Source organism: Schistocerca americana, chromosome 1 (genome assembly GCF_021461395.2).
Source record: "Schistocerca americana isolate TAMUIC-IGC-003095 chromosome 1, iqSchAmer2.1, whole genome shotgun sequence".
NCBI classification, from domain to species: Eukaryota; Metazoa; Arthropoda; class Insecta; order Orthoptera; family Acrididae; genus Schistocerca; species Schistocerca americana.
In genome coordinates, this window is record NC_060119.1 from 853,914,526 (window position 1) to 853,930,358 (window position 15,833).

Sequence of the window (15,833 nt, forward strand, 5' to 3'; positions counted from 1 at the left end):
TTTACACAGAGTCCAATGTGTGTGTTTTATTGCAACCTTTGTCTTGACGTCCTGTACTGGAATCCTGTGTGTGTTCCACACATTGGTTCAATGCACATTGTGGAATTCCCATGTTGTCACAACATTGCAGGATATACTGCAGTTGCCACGACTTACAAGATGCGTCAATAAAGTATTGAGACAGATTTTCTTTGCAAGATGTGGCAACCCTGCAGGCTTGCATAGGCACAATATCTTTGACCTTGGCCTATAAGCTGCTTCTAGTCCAAGCGGCACATTGATGCAACTGCCCAGTCGTGAGTTGTGCTGTAATAAGTTAACAAATGTTTGTGTCTCTCATCACGGAAATGGAACCGCATAATATTGCGCAACGGTATTCCATTTCTTTTTGCGTTAAATTGGGTGAAAACGCGACAACTTACAGTAAACTTCAGAAAGCTTTTGGAGAGGAGGTTATGTCAAGAGCTCGTGTTTTTCGTTGGCATAAAATGTTTAGTGAAGGCAGAACAAATGTTGAAGATGAAGACCGCAGTGGACGACCATTAACCTCACAGACGAATGGCAACTTGGCCAGGGTGATTGAACTCGTACGATCTGATCGAAGATTATCCGTGAAAATGATTGCAGAAGAACTGAACATCAATCGAGAAACGGTTCGTCTAATAATAACCAAAGATCTTGGTATGAGAAAGATTTGTGCAAAAATGGTCCCCAAAAATCTCACTCCACAACAGCGAGAAACACGGAAAAATGTGGCAGCCGAGATGTTAGAGCAAACGCAAATCAATCCATAATTGTGATGAAAGTTGGTTTTTCCAGTACGATCCAGTGACAAAACGCCAAAGTTCGCAATGCTGCTCAGAGGGATCACCCAGACCAAAAAAAGCTAGCGTGTCAAAGTCAAAAGTGAAATGCATGCTTGTGTGCTTCTTTGATTCCAAGGGAATTGTTCATAAAGAGTGGGTGCCTCCTGGACAAACAGTTAACCAATGTTACTACAAAGAAAGTTTAGAAAGACTTCGTAAAAGAATTCTTCGTGTGTGTGCCAAAATTGCTGATAATTGGATTCTGCATCACGATAATGCGCCATCCAAAACTGCTCTGTCAGTGTAGCAATTTTTAACCTCAAAACAAATTTCAGTACTACCACAGCCACCATATTCGCCAGAAATCGCTCTGTGAGACTTTTTTCTGTGTCCAAGAGTCAAAACGACGGTCAAGGGACACCATTTTCAAACAACACAAGATGTCCGAAAAGCTGTGACGAGGGTTTTGTAGAATATTACTGAAGATGAGTTCCAGAAATGTTACTATCAATGGCAGAATCGCTGGAAAAAGTGTGTGCAATCAGAAAGGAACTGCTTTGAACGAGACAACACTAAACTTGAGTAAAACGGTAAGCAATCTTTTTTTTCTTCACATCAGTCTCATTACTTTGTCGCACCTCGTATGCAAGAAACCTCGTATTTACTTGTTTCGATTCTTAAAAAGGTTTAAAAAATTGTTAACATTATACTTTGCTAACTCAAGCACTTGTGTCTAAAAGTTGCTCCACCCAAAAAAATTATTTGATGTTTGTGTGGGATTAGTGGGGGTAAGGGGGGAGGTGACAAGTTAAAACTCTGCACCGGGTGCCAAGCTACCGAGCCTCGTCCCGTGATAGGACGACTCAGGACTGGAGTGGGTGGGCTGCCTGCAGCTGCCGCGGCTTACCGACGAGCGGCAGGAAGCGCCAGGCGTTTCCGACGAGCGGCAGCGCGCGCGGGCCCGGGATCTGCGCGAAGGGCCGCGCGCCGCCGCCCAGCTGCGCGCTCGCCGCCCCCGCCGCCCCCACCACCGCCTGCGCCGACGCTCTGGAGCTCATGCCGACCCGCCGAGACGCTCGCAGGCACAACCCGGCTCTGCCGACGAGTACAGCCGCCTCGCTAGGCTGCGTCCTTCCTCCACTCACGTGGCACTTATCCTGTGAAGAAACGGTGAACAGTGTCCTTAAAAGTACCACTGACTGGTTTTCTGCGAATGGTCTCACCCTCAAATTTAAAAAGACGTAACGTATTCAGTTCTGTATATCTACCGGTAATATGCCAATGGTAACACATGAGAATGAAATAATAAATACGGTAGAATTATCAAGATTCTGAGGTATCCTTACTGATGTCAACATAAACTGGAAAAAGCGCTTTTTGGAACTCCTAAAACAACTTCATTCAGCCACATTTGCACTTAGAATCATTGCAAATCTTGGGGAGAGACAAACCCAGTAAATTACATATTTTGCATATGTCAGTAATGTCATAATGGGATAATGTTCTAAAGTAACTCACATTTTAGAAAGAAAGTCTTCATTGCTCGAATATATGCTGTAAGAATAATATGTGGCGCTCATCCGCGATCATCTTGTAGACATATGTTTAAGTAGTTGGTCATTCTGACTATTGATTCACAGTATATTTATTCCCTCGTGAAGTTTGTTGTGAATAATCCACTACAGTTCAAAGGAACAATGATGTACATAATTACAATATCAGAAGGAAAAATGACATTCATTGGTCTACGTTGAGATTGTCTTTAGCACCAGAAGGGGTGCACAAAGCTGCATCAAAACTTTTTGATCACTTATGCAATGATTTAAAATCACTGACAGGCAGGAAAGCAAAATTCGAAAACAAACTGAAAAAGTTTCATCTTGACAACTCCTTCTATTCCGTAGAAGAATTTCTATCATTGTAAAACATGGTCTGTAGGAATTACTGCCTGCCGTATGTAAGTAGGCTGTTTAGGTTTTTACGTTGGTAACGCGACGTAGCGCTCTGTATGAAAATCACTGGCTACGCTGTGTGCAGTCTGTGGCTGGTTGGCATTGTTGAAATATTCTGTATTGTAGTGTTGGGCAGCTGGATGTGAACAGCGCGTAGTGTTGCGCAGCTGGAGGTGAACCGCCAGCAGTGGTGGATGTGGGGAGTGAGATGGTGTTTTGAGAGTGGATGATCTCGATGTGTGTCCATCAGAGAGAGTAAATTTGTAAGACTGGATGTCATGAACTGATATATATATATATATATATATATATATATATATATATATATATAAAATGACTTTTGAACACTATTAAGGTAAATACATTGTTTGTTCTCTATCAAAATCATTCATTTGTTAACTGTGCCTATCAGTAGTTAGTGCCTTCAGTAGTTAGAATCTTTTATTTAGCTGGCAGCATTGGGGCTCGCTGTATTACAGTAGTTCGAGTAATGAAGATTTTTGTGAGGTAGCCTAAGTGATTCATTAAAGGTATAGGTTATTGTTAGTCAGGGCCATTCTTTTGTAGGGTTTATTGAAAGTCAGATTGCGTTGCGCTAAAAATTTTGTGTGTCAGTTTAGTGATGATCAGAATAAGTAAAGAGAGAAATGTCTGAGTACGTTCAGTTTTGCTCAGCTGTTTGAAAATCAAATAACGTAAGGGGTTTACCAGCACAGTAATTCATTAATTTTTCTAAGAGGACGTTTCATATGTCGACCCTCAGGATAGGATACCTCACTGGAATCTTCTGATTTTGTCTTGTAGTTTGTGTAATTAGTGTAGCTATTGTTTATTGCTAGAGGGTAATTGTAACGAGAATTTCCTTTGTAGTTGTAGTTTTTCATTGTTGTACAGTAGAACAGTCGTGGCATGCATGTAGATTTGCACCAAGTATTTCGCAGCTGCGCTTTCAATTAACGAGATATTATTTTCAGTGCTATGCTAATGTGTTTTCTTGTTTTTGCTCTTCAAATTGCGCTTTTCTTGTTACCGTGTGAAATACGTGATAATTATGGCGTGTGGAAAACGTAATACTAGGCTCCAAAGTAAACTGAGAAATGACAGTGAAGACGAAAGCAGTATGTTAGCGCTACCGTGTAATGAATTAACTAATGCTCAACATAGTAATTTGGTAATTGTGCATAGGGGAATGGATCAGGCAATAAATAATCGTGTAGACAGTGAAACAGCTAGTGAAGGGGGTAGTATTGTCGATCGGTCGGTCGGCAACAGCTCGCCACAGGGATCCGAAACGACAGGACACAATTTTGCAAATACTGTAGATTCAGGTTTTGCATCATTACCCGTTTCTCAATTAAGTCAAGACACATTTTCTGCTTTTCAAAATGCTAATATTGGCTTTTCAAATGCACTGCCGAATAGCACTGAGGAACATGTTTCAGACACCAGTGCATTGTTATTACAATTAATGCAACGAATGGGACAAAAGCTTCAAAAGTTAGACACAACAATGGAACAAAATCAGAGACAAACACAGCAACAGTTAGACACGATGGAACAAAATCAGAGACAAACACAGCAACAGCTTCAAAAGTTAGACTCAATGTAACAAACAGGTGAAGGTTTAACTGCTGAGTTGCTTACCATCGAATCTAAATGTCAAAAAGTCTGTAATGACGTAAAAACATAAATTTGTGAGCATTTTCAATCTATTTTTTCGCGTCATGAAAATGCATTACAGAATCACGAAGCAGCCATAAAAGAACTGCAAACTATTGTTCATGAAAACCTCGAGACCTTGCGGGCTCAAATTGACGCAGTTGCATCTACCGATTCGGTTACGCAACTTGCAAAAACTCAGGAAAACTTAAAGGACACAGTACATACTCTGAAAATTGGTTCAGAAAGACACATGGAGGAAATTAGTTCATTATCAGAGAAAGTAATCGAGCTTTCAGATCAGCTAAATAATTTATCTACAAAGGTATACGATGATCTGAATGACACAAGACCGGTAGCCTTCACTGACACAGAAGAGTATGAACAAATTAGAAAATTCAAACAAAATAAAAATCAAATCAATACACAGTACAAAATAGAAATCCGGGAAGTACAAGATCAGTTGGCACAGATAATACAAGAATTACATATTTCAGAGGGCACTCGCGCTCCAATACGGGAAGAGGAACATAGAAATACGGAACAGCCACAAAATAATAACACAAGGCATTTTGGAATTTATGAAAGAAATCGGCAAGGTGCACAGAATTTTGAAATGGAACCGCCAACACGACGTAACAATGACTGATATGCGACTCGCCGACACGATGACTTTGACTATAAGCTGTTCATTACTACACGTTAATTCAAAACATTTAAGAATTCTGGCAACAACAATCATTCACAAGCGTGGCTTCATCAATTCTCTCATTGTTTTCCTCCCAACTGGTCATTGGAGCAGAGCACAGATTAGAATTTATGTGTGGCTACTTAGAGAATGAACTAGCTGTAAGAATGCGATCGATCATTCACGATTGTCACAGTGAAGGAGAATTTTATCATGCCTTCCTCTCAGCATATTGGTTTCAAGCTGCACAAGACCGAGTAAAACATAGCATCATAATGATGAAACATTTCAAACAATCTGAATTTTTCAGTCTTGTGAAATATTTTGAAGACATGTTGTACAAGAATCAGTACCTGTCAAACCCATACAGCCCCTCAGAACTCATCCGCATTTGCTTAATCAAAATGCCTGATCATTTACGGCATATTATTTTGGCAGGACGTTGCAAAGACGACATTGAAGCTTTTCAGGGACTCTTACAACAATTGGAAATTGACATTGACAATCGCGGGACGCGAAGACAGGAACGCAACAATTAAAGGTCACATCCCTCACAATTCCGCGATGAAAGAAATAATAACTGGACACAACAAGGCTATTCTTGCAACGCAAATCGTGAACGAGACAGTTTCGAAAACTATTTTCATTCTTTTATTTATTTACTTATGTTATAATTCCTGTAACACTGATGTATCTGTTTATTTCTATTCTTTTGTAAAGCCTGTACTACTACAAATGTTATCTGTGTTGTTATATTCTTTAATGATGTATTTTGTACCTTTGTAATTGTATTCTTATGTTGTAAATTTATAATTGTATAGACACCAGTTCTTCAAAATAAGTTGCATTTCACAGCACACATTTTTGTTTGTCATAGTACACCCAGAATACGCGAGAAAAAAAAGGGGACTGTTAGCACTTGCACGTGTGTTGATAATTCAGCAAGGAACTGGTTAACAGCATTGCTGGTTCTAAGGACAATTCTAAAAACTTTGTGAGTGCACAAGTGGTGGTTTATGAACATGCTATATTGTCCACAAGACTCTTCGATGGTGATTGTGCACCTGCACAGTCGCAACAGATGGCTGCCGGCCATCTCTACGAGGACTGCAGTGAGTCTGCACCTTTGATGACCCACCAATGCCATTATTTCTACAAGGCCTGCAGTGGGTCTGCACCTCTGGTGGCCCACAAGTACCATAATCTCTACCAGGCCTAAGGTGGGTCTGCTCTGTGATGACCAACCTACCAATATTCTTCAACTTCGACTGACTCTGCTGCGGGTTTGCTCTGTTGTGGCCCATTACCTGTCTGCATGTCAAGAGTTAGCACTATCTTTCTGTTGGAAGGACAACACTACTTCTTCAAGACTGCATGGAAATCCGCTACTTCCGTGTGCATTTTCTTTTACTGCTCAGAATTTTGTGCATAAAATTGTAATTAATACTGTGATGAATGATCAGGACTGTCTTTATGGACTGCGAGAAAATCTTTGCTTTTGACTAACAGTGTATCAATAAGTGTTGCATTTGGTATCTTTGTTACTGTAATTATGAAACATTTTTTTCAAATTTGTATTGGCCACTGCCCAAAACAATTTGTAAAAATTTTGTGGGGAGCATGGGGGATATGTAAGTAGGCTGTTTAGGTTTTTATGTTGGTAACGCGACGTAGCGCTCTGTATGAAAATCACTGGCTATGCTGTGTGCAGTCTGTGGCTGGTTGGCATTGTTGAAATATTCTGTATTATAGTGTTGGCCAGTTGGATGTGAACAGCGCGTAGTGTTGCGCAGCTGGAGGTGAACCGCCAGCAGTGGTGGACGTGGGGAGTGAGATGGTGGAGTTATGAAAGCGGATGATCTGGATGTGTGTCCATCAGAGAGAGTAAATTTGTAAGACTGGATGTCATGAACTGATATATATATATATCAGTAGTTAGAATCTTTTATTTAGCTGGCAGCATTGGGGCTCGCTGTATTACAGTAGTTCGAGTAATGAAGATTTTTGTGAGGTAGCCTAAGTGATTCATTAAAGGTATAGGTTATTGTTAGTCAGGGCCATTCTTTTGTAGGGGTTATTGAAAGTCAGATTGCGTTGCGCTAAAAATATTGTGTGTCAGTTTGAAACACGTATGTAACGCAGCAGCGATGGCGAGGCATTGTAGCATCTGTGACCAGAGAGTATGCGCTTGACCGCGCGAGTGTTGCGAGCGGTTCTGTCAGTCAGTCTGTCGTTGCGAGTCTGCAGCTCTGTCTAGTTGAGAGCAGTACTCAGTCTGTAGTCGTCATGCAGAGCGGTCGGTCAGTAGTAGCAGCCCAGTGCGGTTGTATGATGTAGGCGGTCGGCAACACTGGTCAAGATGAGGAATAAGGTATACTGTTAATTAATATAATCATTAGATAATGAAAAATTTTATTTATTGTAATTATTCTCCAACAAGTCTCCCAATAATAATTTTTTTATTTCAAAAGCATTTTCTCAAAAATTTAATTTTTTATTGAACTCAAGATTTCGTTGCACTTCCCATTTCATCGCACTTCTTTTGAAGAAAAATTCCACTAAAATCACAAAAAAAAGAGAATATTATTATTTGGAATGCAGTTCCTCCAAGCGGTGCGCAACAACAAGAGCAGATATGTGACATCCATTTATTCTGAGGTAAGACTTTAATTCTGATTGTTTTACACAGGGCCAAAGACCGATATTTCGGTTTTATTGAATTTTCTTGTCACTGAATGGACTTTAATTTTTTTGAAGGATTTATATTTGAGTCAGATTGCGAATTTCACATTTTTGTTGCCATTGTCAGTACATTTCATTGTGGGCAGGTTACGCATAGAGCCATGTCCATCAGCATTTCTAATTAGTATCGTCCTTTTTTCTTTAAAAATTTTGTGGGGAGGTTACACTTGGCGACCCTGCCAGGATCGAATTTCGTTGAGAGTCTTTTGAGCAACAGTCAGACATCTGCTCTTGTTTGCTTAGATATAATTAGGATTTAGCGCAACGCTTTTAATAATATTGTGACTTTCTCTCTACAGGTCAACGGCAATTTGTTGCTTTGTTGTATTTGTGTGTTGCTTTTGCATTGTGCTTATTTATTTTTCTGAAAAATTGTGACTATTGTAAAAATGCCGCGAAAGACTGTGAATAGTGTATCGCGAGGTATTTTGAATGAAATTACCGACTCAAACAGCGTGACCGATAGTAATTATGACACGCAGTGTGATGATGACAATCCTGCGTTCACTAACAATCAGTGCAATACAACCATTAATGATGACTTTCACCTTAATGATGAACAAACGAACTCAATTGTCTCGTCTGTTAACTTGACGACAATTGATGACGCAGAACGCTCTATTGTAATGAGCGCTGCAGAGCTTAAATAAACACACCCGATTTGGAAAACCCAAGTAACAAACAGACAAATTTGTCTAATGAATATGAACAGATCACACAAAGTAGGGCGGATTTATTTAATTCCGGAACAATGACTGATAGTGTACATCCGACTGACAAACCTTTTTGTCAATCGCAGAATAACCAAATGGTTACGGAAAATGAGACAATTCCAGATCCAGTATTCATTAGCACAGAGAACAGAAATGCTAATTTTCTATCGGATCCAATTATGGCATTTTTGCTACACAATTTTAAACGACTTAGTGAACAGAACGAACAATTGAATAAAAAAATAGACAGCACTTCAAAACGGTCGGATGAAAAACTTGACAATAATGACGAAAATCTCAAACAACTTAGTGAACAGGTAAGACAACAGAATAAAAAATTAGACGACAATTCCAGACAGCTCAGTGAACAAATTAGAGCCGTTGCCGCGCAGTGTCATGACACTAAGGAACAGTTGCGCGTGGAAATTGAGGCTTGTTCACAAAAAAATAGCGAAGAAATAAAGTCTGTTGCGCAAGAATTAAGGGAAATGCAAACAGCCGCGACAGATACACTCAGAGACGAAATTAGCGGAGTCGCCAAACAGTGCTCTGAAAAAGCTACACAATTACGGGACGAGTTTAGAGCAATGACGGTAGAACTTTCGCGCACTATGGACGCAAAGATAGACGCGAAATTCGAACAGCAGAACACTCAGATTAACGAGCGCTTTAGTCAGCACATACAGAACAGTAATACGCGTTTCCGCAGATTTATTCAAGATCAAAACAAAGTAAAACGACAAGTCATGGAAACAATCACTGCACAGAGACAAGAGGACAAACGTAAAATATTCGCGAAAGCGAAGACGTATGTAGACAATAATATTACTACAGTGTCCGACAAAATTAATACCATAGAACAATTGAACGCGGAATTACAGGATGAAATTTCTGACCTTAAATCAAAAACAGATACACACACAGTAAATATTCAAACAGTGACAGATAGATTCGAACAATTAGATCTAACACAGGATTGTGATGTTATCAAAGGTGATGTTAAAAAACTGAGCGAAACTACGCGCAAGTTGCAAAAACAGATTAATGCGTCTGATTCTAAAACCGATGATCAGGTTAAAATACTGACTGAAAAATGTGATGAATTGGCCAGTCGTATTGATGTTATCGAAAATACTAATGACAATAAATCAGACGATACTGCACCGGTTTCATTTATCCAAACGCCTGAATTTCAAAATTTACAGCAGACAATTAATGAGATCGATTCATCTAACAACACGTTACGTAGGAAGTTGTCAAATCTACAACAAGAGGTAACAGAGATGAAAAACATGTCAGTTAATAACATACCACAACAGACGCCACGTTACGAACATTTGTCAGAGTCACGCAGCGCGTATCATGTGAGCAATTTACAGCAACTACGCGACTTAAAATCCGAAAAGCCACGCGACTTAAAATCTGAAAAACTACGTAACTTGAAGTACGAAACGACACAGACGAACAGACTTTCACACAAACCTGAACGTGTTATAAAACTGAGTGACGAGAACGTAGATTTCGAGCAATTTGCATTTGTAAGAAAATGTAAGGAATTTAATAATGACAGCGTACAGGTACACGCTTTCCACTGTATACGACAATTTATCTTTGTACATTCACCGCTATTACCTGTAATGCAAAAGCTAGCTTTGAACCAGATGCGACAATTTATTTTCGTATTTACAACAGCGTTGCGTGTAATGAGGAAACTTGAATTAACATGGTTACAACAATTTGGTTTTGGAATTTTACCGGCATTGCCTGTAACGCAAAAACTAAAAATTATTTGCAGTGCGTAATTGACCTCAGGGGATTCATTACGCTTTAATGAATATGTGCCGTAGCGAGCATAGGGCCCCGAGCTGTAGTAGTGCTGTTTCATCTTTAGTTTTCTGCACTGCTGCCTTCTCTTCTACTATCCTTTATATCTATCAAAACTGCTCTTTAACTATTGCTCTACCTAGAATTAAGAATAAGTAATGAAAACCGGATATGACAAATATTTTACCGAATGTGACAATTTTCAGTAGGCACTCCCGTAATGACAACTACCGCCGTAACTTTAATTACAGATAAAATCGTAATCATCAGTATGTGTAACATTTTGAGCAATCGGAACCATATTTTTGTAACAATAGATGTTTTTCACCACAATAGCATGAAAGTCAGCCGCTTAGAATACCTAACCAACAATGCAGTCTACAAGGTCAACCAAACTTTAATGTTTCGCCGCGTGCACGTAAAGTCTCAGCTACAACAAATAGTAACGCACGGCAGCAAAGAAATAACTACGTACAGATAACACACTATTTCAACTCGTATCGCAATGCGCCGTATAGAAATTACTATCATGACAGACGTAAAAAAAATAACGAGCACAATTTTCAGCGTACATTTAATAACAGTCGATCTTATGAGCAGCAACAACATCAGCAACAACATATTATCATGAATGAAACAGACAATAGGTGTCATCCATAGCGTAACACGTCAGTGAGAAATAACAAAGCAGTTCATATAGTGGATATGCCACAATATTCTCCCGTAAATAACAGCACGTACAATAGATTTTAACCAGATACAGCACAGATTGCATACTACAGTAACGCAAACATTACTTTTGACACGCAGAATTTTGTTCACGAAAATGTTATTAATTTTGACGCCATCCGACACAAGTTTGCATTAAGGACAGAATTACGACGTATGTAGACGATATTCTTATTGCAGAAGCTAACTGGTCCGAACACAATCTGATTCTTGAACAACTGTTACAAACTTTCCATGCACAAGGACTTACAGTTAATCTTAGTAAATCGCACTTTGGCAAAACTTCTATAAAATTTCTTGGACACGTGATTTCAGCAGAAGGCATTGCGCCTGATCCAGAAAAACTTCAGGCTCTACGTGACATTAGTGTTCCTACGACGAAGAAACAATTACGCAGTTTTTTGGGCTTAATTAACTTTTTTCGTAAATTTATTCATCATTCTGCTTTAGACACACCCAGATTATGTCAATTAACAGGTAAAAACAGTATTTGGTCTTGGGATAAGCAAGCACACTCTGAATTCATGAACCTGAAACATGCTCTGTTGAATGCTCCACTGTTATCGCACCCCGATCTTACTAGAAATTTTTCCATTGCTACCGACAGTTCCAACACCGCTTTAGGCGTACATATTTTCCAGGAAATAGAAGAAGATGGTTCAACAGTTATTAAAAACATCGCATTTGCAAGCCGCATTTTGTCACCTGCTGAGCGAAATTATTCTGTTACAGAACTTGAAACATTATATGTTGTATGGGCTTTTACGAGATTTAGGCATTTTCTTTATGGCAGACATACCACTGTTTACACAGACCACAGAGCAATACAATTTTTGCTTTCAGCTAAATTTACTCACGACAGATTAAGCAGATGGAAACTTTATTTGCAAGAATTTAATTTTACGATTGTTCACATTCCCGGCACACAAAATGTTATAGCAGACGCACTATCGCGTTCTCTCGGCAACAATCAGCAAGACGTAGCAACCAACTTCTGCAAAACAAATTTCAGTGTCATGTACATTCAGCAAGTTGCATTTGAAAACTTTATTTCATCGTCATTACAGGACATAGCAAAGGAGCAAAATAAAGATAATGTGTGGAAAGAAATTAAACACCTTTGGCAAGATAAGAGTAATGTTACGATTAGGAACCATTACACTGTACGCAATGACATTTTGTTTCGCCGCTCTCATCCTGACAGCAACAATTGGTTATTATGCATACCTGACGAACTGGTCAACAAATTAATTTGGTACACTCATTTAAGCTACGCACATTACGGAGCACGAAAATGTTTTCTTATACTGAGACAGAACTGTTATTTTACTAACATGGAAAAACGTATACGACGAGTTTTAGCGTCTTGTAAAATTTGCCAGAAAGCTAAATCAGACACCACTTCACATATTCCTCCTTTATATCCCATTATACCTGTTAAATTAAGACACATGGCCGCAGTAGACATTTTTGGTCCGATTCCGAGAACTAACAGAGGTTTTTGCTACATCTTTGTCGCTGTTGAGCTCACTTCAAAATTTGTTTCTTTCACTCCATTACGCAAAGCTACTGCTAAAACTGTTTCAAATGCATTTATAAAACATTTTCTATCTCATGTAGGGCATGTAATGAAAGTAATTTCTGACAATGGATCTCAATTTCGTAGTAGCGTATGGACACGCATGTTACGAGCCAGAAACATTTCTCCGATCTATATATCCAAGTACCACGCTTCTTCGAACCCTTGTGAAAGATTAATGAAAGAAATTGGTAAGCTGTGCCGAATATACTGCCACAAAAGACATATTGATTGGGATACACACATACTCTCATTCCAAGATGTAATTAATTCCATTCCAAATGAATCCACTATGCTATCTCCGACTGTTATACTGAAAAACGTTGAACCACCGAACAAAATTAAAGAATTAATAGAATTTCCCAAAAGTCGTCGCCTACGACACCACGAAATAATTGACATTGCGCTGAAGAACATCAAACGTGCCGCAGAGCGCCGGAGAAGACAGCAAAAACAGGTTTGTACACGCCGCGACTTTCACGTTGGACAGAAGATACTAGTACGTACACACTATTTATCCAGTAAATTAAAAGGTAAGTGCAGTAAATTTGAACTTCTATACGCAGGTCCATATCGGATTCGCAGCATCCCTCACCCCAATGTTGTACACGTCGAAACTTTGAGAACCAGAAAATCGAAAGGCAATCACCATATCTCAAACATTAAACCGTTTATTGAGTGAAACCACTGTATGATTCAACACACTATGATGTCATTTACTAATGCAATTAATTCACCGGACTAATTACTGATGATTATCGTATTTTTTCTTGGCAAGTGCCCGGCAAGGTAAGGTTAGCAGGTCGCTTTTCTTGTTGTTACACACCAGACCGTGCACATTTTCCATTTTTTTTGTGTGTATGATTGTACTCCAGTTTTGTTTGTATGCACTATGAAATAGTTAAGATATAACACACACCAGTCGACTCTGACATTTTTTGCCTTATGACATCTCAACATCGTGACTGTTTCACATTTTTTTTTTTGCTGCTGCATTGTATTATTCTGTGTATATTTTTGCATTTGAACACTGTCAATGTTTTTGACATATTACGTTTTCTGTCATGTTATGCTGTATGGCTAATTATGTCACCATAAACCAGTCATTATTTAGTGGGTATATGATTTAAATGCAAGACATTAATCTCTGTCATCAATTTCAGAAAGAAATGGTGCGTGTAAGAAATAAATTCAACAGAAATGGGAATTTCACCTACGGAATAAACGAAAGAAGATGCAATAACTTTATGAGGAAGAGTAAATGGATCAGGATTAACAAGCATTAACAAGAATATACTATACTCATCGTAGAATAGCAGTCTTAACTAATTATTTCTTTCAGAATACAAGGTGATTGATGCAGGCTGTCAGACTGAACTACACATCTTAGTTTTAGTGATGAAATATGCTAGAGATAAAGAATAGTTGTATAATGAGTAATGAAGTGATTTTTTGCAGATGATATTTAGTGCTGATGAATAATGATGAAGAATATGCTGATATGAATAATGAAGTTTTTCTTTACAGGTGATGATGATAATGGTGTTATGATGAGATGTATAATGAAGTTTTCTTTACAGATGAGGATAATGTTGAAGTTATGTATTTATGTTATGTAGTTATTTAAGTATTTGTTGCAGTTTGCTTTGACAGCAGGTGTTACATTGCATAGTAGGATGACTGAAAGTTTTGGAAAGGACAGCTATGGAACACATTTTTATACACATTTCACTGCCTGTTAATTCGAAGTTCACTACTTTTCAGCATAGTGTGCGTTTCTTCTTTCAGGTCAATAATCCGTTTTTGTATTTTTTCCAGGAGAAGCTTTTCATGATACTTACTAAACCTGTTAGTTATTATACCTGTTCTAGTACTTGCATTTTTATATTTTTTACCCATTTGTGTTTATCATTTATAAATGTGATCACATGTACTGCCTTGTTACATAATCTTGCTACAGCTGACTCATGACGAATGACGTTACCTATCCTCATTTGCAGCAATAGGTCAAAAGCAAAAAGTATTATGCCTCAGCAATTAATTATCGATCCCAACGCAATGCATTGCTAACAAAAAACATGTATTACCAGTCGCACATAATGTCACTAGTTTATGATAATTCTGAATAATACTGATCAACTCTGAATAGCATGTCACTTGATTAATGACCTCTTAATGAGACTATATTCAAAATAATGCTTTGTCACTAGCTAATAACTGCCACTTTTTGTTGTAATGATACTACTTATAATGCTTGTGATTACTAATGATTTGACTGTAATTAACTGATTTTAATAATGCCTTTGTAATGATCTGAATACTACTGAATGAGGAACACTGTTTATTGTAATGAGTACTTGTAATGCCCATGATTATTAATGCTATGACTGTAATTAACTGATTTTTAATAATGACTTCGTAATAATCTGAATAATACTGAATGATGATTTTATTCAATACTTGCTGGCCACTGAGTGCCAATAATTAATGTCACTCCACGAATTGTTATTAATTATGCCATTGATTAGCTCTTGTTTCCAATGTTGATACTTTGTAATTTGAAATGAATGTGACTGTTTAATAATGCCTTGTAATTAGGAGAAGGCTAATAATTCTTACTATATTGGAATTTCAAATGATTAATTAACGATGCCATACTTTGTTGTTGGAAATGAATGTGACTGTTTAATAATGCTTTGTAATTAGAAGAAGGCTAGTGATTCTTAATAGATTGGAATGACACATAATTAATTAACTATGGTACTGTTTAATAATGCTTTGTAATTAATTAAGGCTAATAATTCTTACTATATTGAAATGACAAATGATCAATTAATTAATGGTAATTAGACAAATGATTAATTAACGACAAATGATTAATTAACTGTAATTAGACAAATGATTAATTAACTATAATTAGACAAATGATTAATTAACTGTAATAAGACAAATGATTAATTAACGACAAATGATTAATTAACTGTAATTAGGAAAAGGCTAATGATTATTGGAATGACAAATGATTAATTAACTGTAATTAGGAGAAGGTTAATGATTCTTAATTATACTCTGTAACTGAAAAGAATGCGATTATTTCATAATGCTTTGTAACCAGGAAAAGAAGGCTACTGATTCTATGTA

At 37.9% G+C, this 15,833-nt stretch overlaps 1 protein-coding gene across 1 annotated transcript in view; it reads right to left on the bottom strand.

Moving 5' to 3' along the window:
* LOC124594647 (probable cytochrome P450 49a1) overlaps window positions 1-15,833 on the bottom strand; it is a 142,498-nt gene that overhangs the window by 116,050 nt on the left and 10,615 nt on the right. The window contains exon 2 of the mRNA XM_047133020.1: window positions 1,714-1,804. Coding sequence (XP_046988976.1) covers window positions 1,714-1,804 — 91 coding nt within the window. The remainder of the gene's footprint in view (window positions 1-1,713; window positions 1,805-15,833) is intronic.